This window comes from Martes martes, assembly GCF_963455335.1.
Source record: "Martes martes genome assembly, chromosome: 3".
In the NCBI taxonomy this organism is placed as follows: domain Eukaryota; kingdom Metazoa; phylum Chordata; class Mammalia; order Carnivora; family Mustelidae; genus Martes; species Martes martes.
In genome coordinates, this window is record NC_137890.1 from 53,597,164 (window position 1) to 53,616,262 (window position 19,099).

A 19,099-nucleotide genomic window follows, 5' to 3' on the forward strand; every position below is an offset into this window, starting at 1 on the left:
TGTGGGGAGTGAGGTTTATGTACATGCTTGTAAGTTTCTTCTTTGTTTCATCTTAAATATAGCCATTCATGTGGGGAGAAGGGGTAGAATAAGCAAATTGCCACTTCTATCGCTTTCATGGGTGGGAGATTGTGGCATTAAAGAGAAGTATGATCAGCAGCTGGGGTGGGAAGAACGGTCTGGTGTGGGTCAGGGACCTTCAAGAACTGCAGTTGGAGTCTCCGGGTCTCCTCTTGATAGCCCTTTGATGAGACCAAAATCTGACCATAGGGCTTAAATCCTGGTCCTTGGTTGGGAAGAGGGCTGGGGAGGAGCCAGGCTCCACCACACAATGCCCACGAGGCCCAACGTTGACTTTGGGCCTGCGGATCAGAAACAAACAAAAAACCCCTCCACGTCCCAGGGGCCTCAGCTCCGAGTCTGACCCTCGGCTTCGTGGGGACAGAGTGGCCCGAACCTGGGGGAGAACGAGATCTCCCGGTGACCTGCCCTCCACCCGCGAGGCAGGGGCGGCGCCAGCGAAACCCGCGAGTGAAGCGCCCTAACTAGTTTGTCCCTGCGGCCGTCTCGTAGGCGACGCCTCGGCGGCCGAGTCTCCCTGCGTCGTATTGCCATGGCTGCCCGAGGCGGCGTCGCCCCTGCCGGCGAGGGTCTGCGCTACGCCGAGTACTCGCCGCCGGCGACCAAACGGCCGGATACGGACGTGGACCAGGGACTGGTGAGTCCCGCCGGCTGCTCTCGCCCCTCCGCGAGCCTGCCTGCTGGCACCTCCGGATTCCCGAGGGCGCGGCCTTACTCCTTTGTACCCTCACACCCCCCTGAACCGCGGTGATCCCGCTATTCACATCTTTGTCCCACCTCCTCCTTCGTCCCGCGGAGTCGTGCTCTGTGCCCGGCGCACAGAGTCGCTGTTCCCTCCAGGAGCTCACAGTGTTGTCGGGGGTCCGAGCGGGGAGACAAGCAATTGCACCTACTGTGTGATAAGTACTCCAGGGGGGATTCTCAGAGGAGGAGAGCCCAGTCCAGTGTTGCGGGGTAGTGAGTGAGGTCAGAGGAGGTGTCCTGGAGAAAGGGACGATTAAAAACGGAACTGTGGAAAATGAGTGGCTGTGAAGTCAGCGGAAGGAAGAGGAAAAAGTGTTTGACTCACCGGTAGTAGTAGTTACAGAGTCGTAGGCCAGAGGACCAGGGCCCAGTTGGAAATCGCATGGTGGTTTATTCAGGCTGAGCCGCTGAGTTGGGAGAAGTGTTCGACAGAAACATAATGAGAGCCTCATATATATCTTTAAGTTTTCTGTAGTGATATTTGAAATCTAAAAACCAGATGAATTTCATTTTAAGTGTATTTTTATTTAACCCAATGTATCCACAATAATATTTGACATGTAATCAATATAAAATTACTGAGATATTTTACATCCTTTTTTTTTTCCTATTTTGTACCAAGTCTTTGAAATCCAGTGTGTGTTTTATAATAACAGCACATCTCACTTGGGACTAGCCACATTTCAGGTGTTCAGCCACGTGTAGCTAGTGGCTATGTTATTAATCATTTTAGTTCCCAAAGATTAATGGGAATTAGAACGTATGAAGCATCTGGTAAAGCACCTGAAGGAGTTGGGATATCCTGAGGGCAGTGGTACCATTTTGATGAGTTTTAAGCTGAGAAGTGATAGATCAGGCTGTTAAACCAAGCTCTCTCAGGCTTTGTATAAGAAGAATGGATTAGTTGGAGAAAGTCTAGAGACAGGGCTGTTTTAATTCTTTTTCACACCGCATTCCATACTGTGCCAGCCCACATTGCTATATACTTTGACTTTAGATGCCTAGCACTTACTGTCCATACCAGTTGCTGACTACTCATACACTGTATTGTGACATCTTTTATGTTGACCTGTCATTTTCCAACATTTTTCTAAGTTTCCTAAGAGTGAGGACTGCGGATTTACTTCAAGGAAGCACCCAGTTTATGAGCACTCAATTATCATTACTTGATTAATGGGTAGATTTCTGCAGCCGTCAGATGGGCTTGGCGTGGGAAGGTTCAGAAACCAATATGCTTTCATTCAACAGACATTTCTTGAATACTGCTAGGTGCTCCGTATGATCCTAAGACCTTGGAATAGATAAGAAAACAAAACAGATTGGCGTGCCTGGGTGACTCAGTGGGTTAAAGCCTCTGCCTTCAGCTCAGGTCATGATCCCAGGCTCTTGGGATCGAGCCCCACATCAGGGTCTCTGCTCAGCAAGGAGCCTGCTTCCCCCTCTCTCTGCCTGCCTCTCTGCCTACTTGTGATCTCTCTCTGTCAAATAAATAAATAAATAAAATCGTAAAAAAACAAACAAACAAAAAAAAAACAGATAAAAGTTTGAAGTAGCAGGCTCTAAGCTTCTGCTTGTCTGATTCCTTCTTTGCCAACCTTGTGAGGCAAGTCCTTTTTAATTCTCTTTTTTTTTTAATTTAGTTTTTTCAGTGTTCCAAGATTCATTGTTTATGCACTACACCCAGTGTTCCATGCAATACGTGCCCTCCTTAATACCCACCTCACTTAAGAAATGAGGAGACTCAGGGATGCTTGGGTGACTCAGGTTAAGAGTCTGCCTTCCACTCAGGTCACCATCCCAGGGTCCTGGGATCCAGGCCAGTGTGGGGCTCCCTGCTCAGCTGGGAGCCTGCTTCTCTCTCTCCTCCCTACTCCTGCTCTCTCTCTCTCTCTCAAATAAATAAATAAAATCTTACAAAAAGAAAGAGACTTAAAGTGGTAAGTAACCTACCCAGAATCATTCTCCTAATAAGTGACAGACCTAGGATTCCAAATCCTATATACCGTTTCCACTTGCTGACTTCTTACAAGTAAGGCTTTCTGAGTGGAGTGTTCAGTCTGTGATGTAGACTGGATAAATTATTAGGTTAGGTAGAAGGAATCTCTTTATGGAGAGTTGTAAAAATCTCCATACTGGACTGATTTGCAAGGCAGCTGGGAGCTCTGTGGTATTCTGAAGATAGAAGTAATGTTGGTGATCTTTTACATCTGTAGGTACTTCATTTGGAAGAAGATATATGTAGAATTTAAGATATTAGTTAGGAGACATCTTTAGTAGTCCAGTCACATGAAGGCTAAGATGTAGGCCAGTGATTCTAGTGATTCCTGTCCAACCTAGTGCCCCCTTTTTTATAACCAATATTCTTCAAAGTCTCCTGTAATATCCTAAAATGATACTGACAGGCAATGAAATCTGTTCATAAAATAACTTAAAAATCAGTGGAATGCTCTAATTGAGACATAAAGGTGAAGTATTTTATTAGAAAAAAACCATGTTTACTATTTAAGCATGTAAATGGTCAGACATGATTACATTAGGAGACATAATGAAGTAATCAGTTGCTGGCATATTGCACCAGTGCAAAGAACCACTGTGAGTGTAACAGCTACAAATACAGACCACTTTTCCAGTGTATTATACTGGCATTTCAGATACCATAAGGGCCATTGTCATGGGCAAACTGATTTTTCCCAAATTGTTAACAATTTTTGATAGAATTTTAAATTAAATAAAGTGGAATCTTCCCTCAATTTACATAAGATTTGTACTTATGAAAAATTTAGTCTTTTTAAAACTGTGTGAAATGATACATTTTATACATACTGTATTACATAAAGTTCTAGACTAAGATGATCACAAATAAGCTTTTTACCTACTTCAGTGTACAGTAGAATCTTTTAAAACCCTGAGGGATGCAGGTAGTTCTTTGTTGTAAAGGTTGTTTCATACATTTTAGAACTTCTAGGATGAATAATCCCCCATCCACCAAATACTTGCCCTCCTATCCAAATTATTATTGCAAAAAAAAGGTCCTCACAAATTTTCAAAATGTCCCTAAGGGCCTATTCTGCTTCTGTTGGAATCATTGGTCCAGGTAATTATGAGTGATGAGTTAGAAGTTAAGAGAACTGATAATAATAATTTGGGGGGAGCTCGGAAGTACTGAAAATGATGGAAGGCTGACAAAGGGTAAGTGTTAGGAAAAAATAAATGACCCAGGAGTGGGACATTTTGGCAATCTTACTGAAAATAGTAGAAAATAAAATGTCAAGGAGTTGAAGAAAAGATTTTTCTCATCATTTTTTTTTAAGATGCAATTTATTTTGAAGTTTTTGAAATATAACATCTGCAGTTGTAGATGTTAAATAACTCTTAGGTTAACTTTCCCTTAGGGACTAAGAATTCATGTGCATTAACCAGTTTAGGAGATTAAAAAGATAAAAATGTAGATAAAAGTACTTGGGTAGTACCTTGAATAAAATAGTATCTTACAATTAATTGTGTAATAGTCAGAGGTCATGGTCAGATTTTGCTTTAGCAAATCTGATTCTCATGGAAAAGTAGAGAAGAAGCTTTAATGTTAGGAAGAGAATATTATCAATTTTTAAAGCATTTTGGAAAAAAAAAGCCCAGTTTGTATGAAATGATAACCTTTAGTTTTCAGTACTTTCCCCCAAAGTGTAACTCCTTGTGTTAGTAGGATAGTGTAAAATACAAGAAAATTTGCTATATATACATTTCAGTTATAGGCCAACTTGATAACATGAAAACTAAAAACCTATCAAACTTGTAAATTATTAAGTACTTATTTATTACTGAAACAAAAGAAAGCACTTCATTTAAAATGTTTACCTTGAAGCTTCCTTTTAAGAAATCACATGGATTACAGATTATATACCTTTTTTTTTTTTTTGAGAGCGACAGGGGTGCTGGGTGGCTCAGCTGGTTAAGTGTCTGTCTTTGACTCAGGTCATGATCCCAGGACCCTGGGATCAAGCCCCATGTTTTCATCGTCAGGGCTCCCTGCTCAGTGGGGAGTCTGATTCTCCCTCTGCCTGCCACTCTCCCTGCTTCTGCTCTCTCTCCCTCTCTCTCTGACAAATGAATAAATAAGATCCTCAAAAAAAAAAAAAAAAAGTGACAGCAAACATGAGCTGAGGGGACAGTTGAAGAAGGGGGGGAGAGAATATTAAGCAGGCTGCACAACCCAAGGTAGGGCCATCTCAAGACCTGGAGTCATGACCAGCCAAAACAGAGTTGAATGCTCAACTGACTGAGCCACTCAGGTGCCCAGGGCAAGAACTTTCATATTCTTCTGTCATTGGCACTGTATTTGACTCATGGTAGTCACTTAGTTATTCATTAAATGAACAGCTATTAACTTCTATTACTATTGAGTGACTTTGAATGTTTGATTCTAACATATTGATAAAGGAATTTTTTTCTGTAGGACTTCTCCTTAATGTTAGCTTCTAAAGGAAAACAAGAGTTTTTCTTACTGACTATTCTATCCCTGGAACTTAGCACAAGGTCTGGTGCATGCTCAATAAATATTTGTATATGTATATGGTAAATGCTAAATAAATATTTGTGGTATGAGTAAATAGTCTCTATCTTTCCTTTCTCCATCACAACTATCTTCTTGAGGCAGAATAATTTTTTTCCTTATTAATTTCCCACTGGTACAACTATTGTCTATCTTGAACTTAAATATTATAGTCTTGAGGTAGAAGTTTTGGCATTTTATAATGCTTTCAGCAATTTATATTCATTGAGATGGTTATTACTGTTTATTTACTGTTTTTGAAGAATTAAATGCCTTAGGGAATTTGTAAACAACTGATTCCTCACCACCCCCACCCCCACCACCGCCAAGCAATAGCTATGATGGAATGGGCTGTTTTCCCAGTTTACAGAAATTCTTTGATTCATAGTAGTGGAACATTTAATTTTTCTGGTTTGTTTTTTGTTTGTTTTTTCCGGTGGATATTTTTTTTAAAGATTTTATTTACTTATTTTTAGAGAGGGAGAGAGAGAGAGTGTACAAGGGCTGGGGAGGAATAGAGGGAGAGGGAGAAGCAGACTCCCCACTGAGCAGGGAGCCCAGCGTGGGGCTGATTCCAGGACCCTGGGATCATGACCTGAGCTGAAGACAGACGTTTAACCAACTGAGCCACCCAGGTGCCCTGGTTTTTTCTGCTGGATATTTGAAACTAGGTGGCAGTAACAAGAGATACCAGACTTGGCCCATTTGTTGATTTGCTGGTGTTATTTAAATAGTGCTTCTCCTTTTTGAAATATGTCTTTTATTTATTTTTAAAGATTTATTTATTTTAGAGAGAGAGAAAGAGAGCACAAGCGGGAGCAGGAGGGGCAGAGGGAGAGGGAGAGTGAATCCAAAGCAGACTCTGTGCTGAGCTCAGTGCCCAGTGTGGGGCTCAATCTCACAACCCTGAGGTCACAACCTGAGGGAGTGTTTAAACCTTCCACCACCCAGGTATCCCTGAAATATGTCTTTTAAATTAAAATTAGAGGGGCGCCTGGGTGGCTCAATGGGTTAAGCCTCTGCCTTCGCTCAGGTCATGATCTCAGGGTCCTGGGATCGAGCCCCACTCAGGCTCTCTGCTCAGCAGGGAGCCTGCTTCCCTCTCTCTCTCTCTCTGCCTGCCTCTCTGCCTACTTGTGATCTCTGTCCGTGAAATAAAAAATTAAAAAAAAAATCTTAAAAAAATTAAGATTAGAAATTTGTTATAGGCAGAGATCATGTTTTAAGGATCCTCATTCTCTCAGCTCTCAACATAGTACCGGTACCAGTCACATAGTTACTACTCCATACATTTTTATTAAATGGTTAAATTAGTGGTTCAATGAAATAACTGGATAGGAAAAAAATAGAGGATTTGAGAAATGTTTTATAGAATTACAAGCTGATAGCCCTAAGGAATAAAAAGAGTAAGATAAATGAGACTGTCTCTTTTTTTTACTTTTTTAATAGTAAAGGCTAAAATATAAGCATCTAATACATTTTATATACCATCAGAATACACACTGGACTTCTGATGGTTTTTTTCATTTTATTGCTTATTACCTCCAAAAACACAGTCTCCAAATCTCTTTTTAAAGTTTGTCAGTGCATTCAGTTTAATAAAAAAAATTTTTTTGAATACCAAATACATGGAGGCTATATACTAGATGTCTGTGGGGCAGATATGGATAAACCACAATTGCCACCCTCAAGGACAGAGGTCAACAAATTTATTTGGTAGAGGGCTAAATAGTATTTTAGGCTTTGCAGGCCATGTGGTTGGTCTCTGCTAAACTAGGGAACTCTGCCATTGTCAAGCAAAAGCAGCCATAGATAATGCATAAATGTAGCTGTGTTTCAATAAAACTTTATTTACAAAAGTAGTTGGAGGGCCACATTTGGGCGTGGCCTGTAAGTTTGCCAGACACTGCTCTAGAAGGTAAATTGGATCAAATTTAAATACCTAATTCAAGACCAGCTCTATTAAACGCTGTTGTTTATTTGTTCATTCATTCATTCAACTTAAATTTATTGAGTTTCACTTTAAAACTCGTAGAAAAAAACATGGGCACTAATTGCTTTGATATTGGCCTTAGCCACATTTTTTTTTTTTGAGATTTTATTTATTTATTTGACAGACAGAGATCACAAGTAGGCAGAGAGGCAGGCAGAGAGAGAGAGGGAAGCAGGCTTCCTGCTGAGCAGAGAGCCCGATGTGGGGCTTGATCCCAGGACCCTGGGGTCATGACCTGAGCTGAAAGCAGAGGGTTTAACCCACTGAGCCACCCAGGCACCCCCTTAGCCACATTTTTTAGATATGTCTCCTCGGGCAAAGGGGACAAAAGCCAAACTTCCTAAATGTGAGATCTGGAGTCCCATTAGGTAAGGTACTGAGGCTAAGTGCTGTAGTTAAGTACAAAGACAAATTAAACATGGGGTTTGTCCTCAAGGGGCTTGAAAAATATTTGATTTTTCAAGAGAAGCTAGAGAGAGGAAAGTAAATGTAGCTTACTATCAAGGGGAAAAAAATAAGGAAAAATACATTGGGATTACAGTTGTGGATACACCTGAATGGCAGGTTTAGGAGTGAGGACCATGTCGTCTATAGGCGGTTGAAGTTTTGTAGGAGCTGGGCTTCATGAATATTAAGCCTAGGGAAATGTTTAACAGAGGAGTAGAGGATAGAGAAGCAGAAGAGGGCAGGATCAGTGAAGACTGTATTAGAGTGGGCAGTCCTTTGGAATGTAGAGGCCATAATGGCAGCAGTAATAGCAGTGGTAGCCAGATGTTTTTTACCAGGCATTAGGCTAATTCTTTAAATGCATGAACTCATTTAGTCCATGTAATAACCCTGTGAGATGTAGGTACTATTATAAGCCCCCACTTACAGATCTAAATTGAGGCATAAAGCAATGAAATAATTTGCCCAAGGTCCCACAGTTGATGTGTAGATGAACCCCAAAGGTATTCTGCTTTCTGGCCTCTGCTTTTAGTCAAAATATAATTCTATCTTCTTTCCCCTCCATACTTCCTAATTGTGTCAGGGGAGGTCTAACCAGGAAAACAGACACATCTAAATTACGTAAAACAAAGGAAATGTATCACAGAGAGTTGGCTTTATAGGTGAAGGAGTTACTGTGAAGCCAGGCCGGATTGTGAGGCAGTGCAGAGGTTGAGAACAGGAAAAAGCTGTTAGCCTTCTCAGGGCTGTGGGGTCAAAAGAAAAGAGGTCATGTTTTCATAACCATCCTTGGTAACTGGACCACAGGGGTCTGTCCAGTGGGGAGCTGCAGCCACGGAGACACAGAGAGGAAAGAGGAGAGGTACCCTGGCCTTTCCCCTTTACCACCCTCCTGTCTCCCACAATTGCATCCCATTGGTGGGACCCCGCTGGAGCTAGGTGACACAGGAGCCTGCAGGACTTAGCTGTCCTGCCAATGGAGCGGAGTAGGGGGAAGCCGGGGAATGGATCAGTGAATACAAACAGCTCTGGGACGAACACTCTCACGTTGGTTATTTTCAGCTGTGAGGTGATTTGAATTCCACGGAGGTTGAGAAATTTGTAAGCGTAGTCTCCTAAAAACACTGTTACAGAACACTATTTTATAAACGGTGTGTAGTCCCTTAGTCCACAGGAGTCTCACTCACTCGCAGTGTAAGGCAGAGTATTCTTTCAGGAACTCCATTTTCACGGTCTTACGCTCTCTGAGCATTATTTAAATGCTATTAGGGATTAAATAAGCATTTTCGCTCTCATGAAAATCTGATCACCATGGGTAACATTTTTTCCTTTTAAAATTAAATAGGTTTTTTTTTCAAATACAGATTTAGATTTATAGAAAAGCGAAAAGATAGCACACAGAATCCCCGTGTACCTCACTCAGTTTACCCTGTTAACATCTTGTGTTAGTATGGTCTGCTATCATTAACACACCAGTATTGCTTAATAACATTATTAACCAAAGTCTGTACATTTTTCAGATCTTCATTTTTTACCTATTGTCTTTTTAATGTCCCAGGATCCCATCCATGGTACCACATTACGTTGAGTTTTTGTGTCTCTTTTGATTCCTCTTGGCTATGAGAGTTTCTCAGACTCACCTTGTTTTTGATGACCCTGACAGATTTGAGGAATGCTCGTCAAATATTTTGTAGAATCTGTCCATATGAAAGGCACATACTATAAACATGATCTCTTACTATATAGGTTAGCCTTGATCTAATCTGATGAAGTAGTATTTTTCTGGTTTCTCCATGGTAAAGTTAACTTTTTTTCCCTTTCTATACAGTACTTTTTGAAAGGAAGTCATTATGTGTGGCGCACATTTAAGGAGTGGGGAGTTAAACTTCCCCTCTTTGAGGGTGGAGTTCTTTATGAAATCATTTGGAATTTTTCTGCACAGGAGCTCTGTCTCTTCTCCCCCACTTATTTACTTAGTCATTTATTGATATCAATCAGGATTTGTGAATATTTATACTTTGGGGGGGTTATAATCCAGTGTTGTTTATCTTGTTGCTCAAATTGTTACACCTTTGGCCTTGGTGGCTCTTTCAGTTGGCTCCTGTCCACCTTTGACATACCCCATTGCTGTGGGGTTTTTCTGAGCACTTCCTTACTTTTGGCACTATAAGGTAAGGTGCTCTAGGCTCATTTTGTATGTTTTTGCCCCTGTCCTAGAATTAACCTAGAATCTCTCTAAGAAGCATTGTGTGTATTACATTTTATCTCATGGGAAACTTCATTCTGGGTCACAACTCTGGATCCTAATAGTTTCATTTTTAACCTCTTACCAAACTTTTCCCCATTTTCCTTATCTTCTCCTTATATTGCTGATGAAGTATGATAGTAAAAGAGTTCCTTGTCTTGGGGTAAGTGGCTACCCTTTCAGTCCACCAGAAAATGTAGCATTTTTCCTGCAGCTTCAGCCATGCTCTTTTTTGTTTTGTTGGTTTGGCTTTACTTTTATTTTTCAATATCTTCTATTAAGGATTGCTAATAAAGGATGCCAGTGCACTGTGAAATCAAGAGAGAGACAGAGAGGGAGAGATTCATCAGTCTTTTTGTATTTATCTTTATATTTCAGGTTTGTTACAGAATCTTACTGAGTCAGTGAGCAGAAGTGCCTATTTCCAGGTATGGAGTAAAATATTGCATATTCTCTAAAAGATTTATTATGATCTTCCAGGGAATAATTTCCATTTCCCTTTGGCATACCTGGAATTTAACAACAGTTGTTACTACCCCCTCAACTGAAAAAATAATTTTGTATAGCAGGTATATAGAACTGAAGGGATAAGAACTAAAACAGCGATGAAATCATTTACAGATGGTACTGTAAACAGCACTTTTTCCCTTAAATACTTTCTATCTGCAATGATGCTAAAGTTTTACTCACCAAGAACTTTTTAACTCTACAGTACTTAATTTTTTTATTAACATATAATGTATTATTTGTTTCAGAGGTACAGGTCTGTGATTCATCAGTCTTACATAATTCACAATTACTTGCCACAGCACATACCCTCCCCAACGTCCATCACCCACAGTACTTAATATTTCTAGGTATATTTTATGGGTTTTTGTGAAGAGCTTTAAATAGAAGTTTTAAAAAGTACCATAAATTGATACCTAATTTGTGTATTTCCTTTAAGTGGTTTGGGGTAACCTGTTTAGCCTTTACTTCCATTCTAGAAAACTTGTGCTATTCTACTATTAAAAAATATTTAGATTATCATGTAGTTTTAGAACAGTTGGAATATCATGTAGGACTATCATGACTCATTCATTCTCATTCCTAAGTGTCAACAGATCTGTTTCTGACACTAACGTTATTGTCTGCATTGGTATCCTCGGGCTTTTTGACACTGAGATTTTGTAGAATATCATTTTAGGTCCTTGTACTACAAATACACTTTTGGCCAGTATAAGTTTTTTCCAAGTTTGTTTGCCCCAAAACACTGCTTCTAAATCTTTTTTAAGAATGTTATTTTATAAAGTGAAACAAATTCGTACCTATCTCCTCCTTCCATAATATTAGTAATATTTTCTATTTTTATTTCTTGAATATATAAAAAAATAAGATGAAACAGAATGATAGGCATGAAGGTACTGAGTTCATGATGTGAATGCACATTATTGAGGAAGTAAACTAGCACTTAGTCAATATCTGCTAATTACCAGATGCTGTGATTACATTTTCCTGTTTCTCATAATAACTCTGAGAAGGTGGATGTTACTTTTCACCATTTTACATATGAGAAAACTGAGGACCAAAGTGGTCAAGGTCATATAGCTAGTAAGTGGCAGGACTAAGATATGAAACCAATTTTGACTTGACAAGTCCTTGACTTTTTCACTGAATGATATTGCTGCTCCATCATTTAGATATCGGAACCTGATGAAATCCAACTCCGAGAAATGATTTATAGTCCTGGTATTTGTGGTAATTTTCCATCTTCAGATACTTCAAGATACGTTTAAAAATTCTTAAACCTTGAAGCAGAGTTAATTTTATTTCACCTTAACTCAGAAAGGAAGAAAAGAATACTGTGTAATGAAACTTAAGCTGTAGGCATAACCACTCTACGAAATTGTTGCCTAAAGTGAAATAGCTTACTGTAAGGGAGTAAAAGTTTTCAGAAAATGGCATGATTTCCCAAGCAAGAAGAATAAGCAAAGCTACAGTGTTGCAGGTAAGGTATACATCAGATGTAAGCCAAAAGAGTTTAGGGAGTACTTGCCAGGGACTCTAAAGTCAGTGTAATAAAAGCTTGTAGGAGTACATGATAAAGACGAGGCTAGCTAGAGGTGCAGCAAAATCATTTTTATGATCAGGGTGCAAATTAAGTGTAGCGATAAAAAGGGAGATGCCAAAGATCAGTGCGTTTGTTTTTATTGAAGAGTGCCAGGAGGAGTTTGTTTTCAGAGTTTATTTGGAAATAGATAGGTCAGAGGGTTTCTGGCTTAAGAAATTAAGTTATTAAACCCTTCTGACCAAGTAGGATATTCGCAAGATTTTTCTTTCTTAGTAACCTTTATTTTTTCCTATGACTTTGAAAGAAACAACCGTGTAATAATATATTATAATAATTGTAATACCTACCATTTATTAAATGCTTATCACATCCCAAATACTAAGTGATATATGTGAATGTTCTAATTTATAAAAAGTCATACTTATCTATAATTATTATCCTCATTTTACAGATGAGAAGGTTAAGTAATTTGTCAGAGGTCATGGAGCTGACAAGTGAAGATTCAAAAGTCAAGCCATATTTCTTTGATGTAAAAATCTGTGATCCTAGGCCTTTGTTTAAATGATAAAAATGTAGGTACTAAGAATATGTAACTATGGTTAAAGTTTGGTTTATCTCATTCTGTTTCCTTTTTCTTCTGTGTATATGCTGTACATTCTGTTTTATAATCATTTATTATATCATCTATAACTATTCCTCAGTATATTATTTGTCAGTGCATATTTCAGGTATGCCCTAATTTATTTAATTATCCCCCTATTGCTGGGTATTCAAATTGTTTCCAGTTTTTATATTGCGAATAGTGCAGTGATGAATATTCTCGTATGTAAGTTTTTATGCACCTCGCTGATTATTTTCTTAAGGATAATTTTTTAAAATTATACTTACTGAGCCTAATGACTTGAATATATTTAAGGCTGTTGATTCCAATGATGAAATTACCCTCAAGACAGATTGTCCCAATTTGAATTCCTAGCATCAGTTCATGAGATTTTTTTACTGACTCACTCCCTCAACAACTTGTAAGATTTGGAGTTGTTGGCTAAAATGTATGCTTCTCATTAGTGGCCTTTGTACTGGAAGAATGACAAGATTGCCACATGTCCCTATCTAGAAGAAAAGTTTAAGGATATAAGAGTGATTTCACTTACATACTTATTAAAGTGGTCAGTGTAATCTATTTCCATACTTAACAAACTGAGTGATTTTATATTAAATGTAAGAATATTGAAAATACAACTTCTTGGGGGTGGGTGAGGGAAGATCAAATTTTGTGAAAAAGTAGGGAGTTATAAGAAGCAAGGGCATCAAGGACTGGTGCTAGGATCTAGTTTGGCATTAGATAATTAAATGATATTATGTTTTCTAGGTAATTAAACTAATAGGATAAGACATGACAAGTTTTTTGTGAATGGTCATTAAAGTCAGATAGGGATGTTTCATCAAATATGAGCTTACAATGGAAAGATTGACAGGTTTTTATAATTTAAAGAGTATGGGACTAATTTTAAATTGTTGGTTGAAGACATAGGGTCCCGTATGGAATTAAAATACTTGTATTTTAGTTCGAATGCAGACACTGATAAACCCGCTATAACTTGGGCAAGGCATGTCACTTTTCAGGACTTAAGTATCTTCCTCTGGAAAATGTGGGTTTTTTTTATGCTAGACGTTTTCTGTCTTTTGTTTCACCTCTATAATTGTGACTTTGACTTACTGTATTGCAGAAAGAAATGCCGGCAAAACATTGGACACCCTGTGGAAGCTGTTGAAAATAAAACAGAAATATATCTTTTTGTGTGAGAGTATAGTGTCTCTGTATCTAGAATAATGTGAATATTTCTGCTTGCATCTTTTATTTATTTATTTTTTTAAAAAAGATTTTATTTATTTATTTGACAGGGATCACAAGTAGGCAGAGAGGCAGGCAAAGAGAGAGAGAGGAGGAAACAGGCTCCCTGCTGAGCAGAGAGCCCTATGTGGGGCTCGATTCCAGGACCCTGGGATCATGACCTGAGCCGAAGGCAGAGGCTTTAACCCACTGAGCCACCCAGGCACCCCTGCTTGCATCTTTTAAAACAGTCAATAGAAATTTTCCAGAAAGAGACAACAAATAAATATATTGAGGGGAGAAGTAGGTGTGGAGTGTGGAGGTGTGGGGAGGGGAAAGCTCATTTGAAAAAAGGCTAAAAAGTTTAGACCTTAATTTAGGGATAGTTTAGAACTCTTAATTCAGGAAGTCACTGGACAAAGAAATAATTTAATAAAAGTACAGTAATAAAATGGTAAAGGATATCCATTGGGTGAAAAAGTTCCTTTCTTCCAAATTTTAGAAACAGAACTAAGGATACTCCTTAAACTTGAAAGAGAGAAATTTAGGGCAGTGAAGAAAGTTAAAGAAACCAACTCTTAGACCTAAATGAACCTTGAGTGCCTAAAAGACACAGCTTTTGAGAGCAAGTGTATCTGAAGCTTCAGACCAAAGAACAAGTCTCAAAAGTTACATTTATAGATTTGACATGTTTAGCATTCGGAAACACAAAGCAAGGATGTAGAGCCTACGCTAGTTCTTACTTCTTAACAAATCTTTTCCAAATGTGATAGTTGTTTTTCACTACCATTCTGAGTTAATTTTCTGATTAGAATTTTGCTTTGAAGATCTTGCCTGCTTCTGGCCAGTCTGCTTAATCTTGAGATGATTCCATATTGTTAAAGAGATGGAAGTTGACTTTATACAAGTTGTCTGGTTGAATCTGTTTAAGTATTTCACAGGTAACGAATCTAATCTAGATTTAACATAGTTTATAGATGATCCCTGCTCTCCAACACACAGACATATTCACTCATCGTGACCTAAGTTCACAGTGAATTAAGAGCAAAACCTTAATTAGAATTCAGGTTCCCCATCTTCTAACCTTTACTTGTCCCAGTACCTTTCCATTTTCCTCCTTGGCCTAACCTTGACTCTGTCCTTCAGGTTTATCTGGACTCTTCTCAGAAGCCCTCTATTACCCAGAAGCAGAGTACTCAGCCACCTGGCCATCTGTCTGTCTGACCATCTATCCCTGTATGCATCCCATACTCTGTTTTGGGACTACAAAGATAAATAAAGCCTACTTCTTGCTCTCGAGAGGCTTACAATTTAGTAGGGGAGACAGATTATGAAGTTGTAGTCTGGGATCACAACAGAAATAGACTGGGAGGTAAAGAGGTGGTGCTATTGGAATAGGGGAGATTCCAGTGGCATTGATTTCTTTCTTATTTGGGTGTTTACTTGATCTTGCTGCCTGTCTAGAGTAGTTCCATTTTTCTTCTTTGCTGTTTAGTAGCTGAAAAGCCATATATCAAACACCCTTCTGTGTTAGGGATAGGGATTGATCATATCTTTTAGTGAAGGGTGGTGAAACAGAAGGGCAGGAACAAATAGAGTCAGTGAGAGTAGTGGGGATATGACTCAGGTACCTCCGCTCCCTTCCTCACAGCCAGCAGCTTCAGAGGAGGGAGAGTTTATTTTGAGAAAAAGTGCCATGGTCCGGATAGAGGGTGGTCCCAGCTCTCAGGGAAAATGTGTAAGAGTAGGTTCAGGTGTCTTATTGGTGCCCCCTGGTCAAGTATCTGCTGAAGTCATCTTTCAGCCTCTCCATTCCACTGCTCCCTACTACATTGACTAAATTGTAATGAAGATATAAAAATGAAGTCTTCCCATCTCAAGTTAAAGTAAAAGTTTTTACAAATTTTTAGATAATTCCAATTACTATGTTACTATAATTTTATATGCTTAGGGGTTTTGGTTAGTGCATCTTGTTCCAAAATTGACTGATGAACCTTGTTGACACCAGCAAAGTCTGTGCACTACATTATTCTCTGCACACTGTTATCTCAGTATAATTGTATAAAGCAGTGGATCTTAACCTCAATGTTCCTGCACGTTAATATAGCAAGATGAGGAAAGGGATGGCATTTATAGCCATGTGCCTTTGCAAAGAAACTGGAGTATGTTTTATCTGGTTTAAAATTTGAGCTTAAGAATGGCAATGTCCTGGGGCACTTGGGTGGCTCAGTGGGTTGAAGCCTCTGCCTTCGGCTCAGGTCGTGGTCCCGGGGTCCTGGGATAGAGCCCCGCATCGGGCTCTCTGCTCAGGAGGGAGCCTGCTTCCCTTCCTCTCTCTCTGCCTGCCCCTCTGCCTGCTTGTGATCTCTGTCTGTCAAATAAATAAATTTAAAAAAAAATCTTAAAAAAAAAAAAAAAAGAATGGCAATGTCCTATGTGTCAACTTTTGAGAATCATTGACAAATAGTATTAGCATACTTTTATTATTTCAGGAAGTATTTCTGGCTAAAAATTTAGTAAGTTCTCAAAGGAATTAGATACATTTATAGATAAATAATTAAAGCAAGCTAGCAAAATTTGAAGACATACATGTTTTGTTTTAAAATTTTGAATCCATTTATAACTTTTGTGAGGTCATCTTCCTGTTCTGTTTCTTTACCCCTAGTGCAGTGCCTGGTCTGTAGTAGGCACCCAGGTTAAATGTTTGAATATTGGATTAATTAGTGAACAATGAACAAGTTAAGGGCATATGACTAAAGGCTTTATTTTCTGATCCTGAAACACTGCAGAAATCTGTATCAGTCAGGATTTTTCAGAAAACTGAACCAAGTGGTATGTATTATTTATTTATTTATTTTGCTGATTTGGCTTACATAATTGTGTGGACCGGCAAGTCTAAAATTTGTAGGGCAGGAGTGCCTGGGTGGCTCAGCTGGTTAAGCATCTGCCTTTGGCTCAGGTCAGGATCCTGGGGTCCTGGGACTGAGCCTCACATGGCATCAGGCTCTCTGCTCAGTCTGCTTTTCTCTCTCCCTCTGCCTTCCCCTCCCTGCTCATCCTCTCTTTCTCTCTCAAATAAATAAGTCTTAAAAAAAAAAAAAATTGTAGGGCGGGCCTGAGGGCCGGAAACTTTTAGACAGTAGCTTATTCTTGAGGTTGAATTTCTACTTCCTGAGGGAAACCTCAGTTTTGTTCTTAGGGCCTTTCAACTGATTGTAGGAGGCCCACGATATTATCAAGATAAACTCCTTTAAAAGCAACTGATAGTAAACACTAACCACGTGTTCGAAATAATCCACACAGCAACACCTCCCTCAGTGTTGCATTGACTGACCTAACCAAATGGACAGGGAGATGAACCATCTTTGAGTTTAAGGACTTGTAACCAAATGTACAACCTGGTTGGGCAAACCTGTGATAAGCCCAGGAGCTCTTCGTGCTCTCTGAGGCATCCACAGCTCCGTTGATATTGGGGCAGGACTTCAACCAGCCACACTTAATATCAACAAAGAAAGCTGCTTATTTTATTAGGAGAAAGTGGAGACAAGGTGGATCACAAGAAAGTGGATCACTGAAGAAATAGTACTTAAAAGACTATTCTTAGGGTGCCTGGGTGGCTCAGTGGGTTAAGTCTCTGCCTTCAGCTCAGGTCATGATCTCAGGGTCCTGGGATCGAATCCTGCATCGGGCTCTCTGCTCAGCAGGGAGCCTGCTTCCCCCTCTCTCTCTGTCTGCTGCTCTGCCTACTTGTGATCTCTCTCTGTGTCAAATAAATAAATAAAATCTTTAAAAAAAAGATTATTCTTAAGAAATCATTATGTAGGGGCACCTGGGTGGTTCAGTCCGTTAAGCATCTGCCTTCAGCTCAGGTTATAGTCCCAGGGTCCTAGGATTGAGTCTTCTGTAAGGCTCCCCACTTGGTTGGGAGTCTGCTTCTCCCTCTCTCTCTGACCTTCCTCCCCCCTTGTGCTCTCTCTCTCAAATGAATAAATTAAAAAAAAGAAAGAAAGAAAGAAATCATTATATATAGCGAGGTTATAAGTTATAACTTATAAGTTATGTTATAAAAATAATTAATTTTTATTAATTATTTTAGAAGTTAGAGAAATACTCAATTGGGCCAAGCCTAAGAGTTTTGTTTTTTATTATGTTTGGCTTTTGGTTTTATTTTATTGTTTTGCTTTGTTTTTATTTTGCCGTTTTATTTACTCTCTAGTCTTGGTGTAGAAATTAATGCTTGCCTACAGTTAAAAATAAATCAAGTGACTTTAAAGTGGAGCAAATAAAGATGTAGTTCACTTTGTCTTTCCTTCTTTGCTTAATTTAAGGTTTTCAGGGGAATTTGTGTTTTAAGAGAGTTTCACATGTATTTGTTTTTGGCAAAGGATGGTAAAGACTAAGTAAATTAATGTGTACTGGTCCAATTTAGATATGAAAATCTGTGAAATTCATGCCAGCTTCAAGATTTTAGGGAAGGATTATTGTAAAAATTCTCTTCCTAATGTCATTTTATCATGTCTGACACTTTTTCTTGAGTATAAATTGTCTTCCCCTCTTTCTTTTGATCTGTATGTGCAATACCTTTCTTTCCCAAATTCTGCTGATTTGCCAACAGTCTTTCTTGTTTCCTCTCTTTTTTCTTTTTCACTTACGTTGTTTAAATTCAAAGAGCTTTCTTTGTAGAAATTGAACCAAATAATAAGGCAGCATAAAACACTGAGTTCAGCAGAAAGTGATTTGCTTGTGATTAACCCTTGAGAGTTGAGTCACTGCAAGATAACAAAGAAAGAATGTTTTTTGAAACAACCTGCTCATTCTTCTTTTCCATTCTTAGATGAGAACTTTTTTTTTTCTCCCCAGGTGTTATGAATTCACATACCGCTTTGCCTGGGCTTTATTTACCATTTTCATCATGGTATGTTTTTAGAAAAAAAAGTGCAGAAGAGAGCTGATGACCTCCCTTTCTTCTAACCTCAGTCCTCTCACAGATTTTTCTCTCTGGCAACTCCATTCTTCCAGTTGTTTAAAGCAATAACCTTGACATTCCTTTTTATACCCCAGCTTTATTGAGTTATAATTTAAAAGTAAAAATTGTATATATTGAAGGTATACAGTATAACTTGATATACATATACATTGTGTATGATTACCACAACCAAGCT

At 38.9% G+C, this 19,099-nt stretch overlaps 1 protein-coding gene across 2 annotated transcripts in view; it reads left to right on the plus strand.

Moving 5' to 3' along the window:
• Positions 1–358: 358 nt before the first annotated feature.
• Positions 359–19,099, plus strand: part of DNAJC15 (DnaJ heat shock protein family (Hsp40) member C15) — a 78,204-nt gene continuing 59,463 nt past the window's right edge. Inside the window, exons 1-2 of one of the 2 annotated variants that reach the window (XM_080799165.1) lie at positions 12,653–12,678; positions 18,798–18,852. In XM_080799165.1, coding sequence (XP_080655291.1) covers positions 12,668–12,678; positions 18,798–18,852 — 66 coding nt within the window. In that variant the 5' untranslated portion in view covers positions 12,653–12,667. Of the gene's footprint in view, positions 719–12,652; positions 12,679–18,797; positions 18,853–19,099 lie in introns of those variants that run through there. The other variant, XM_080799163.1, reaches the window with a different exon arrangement.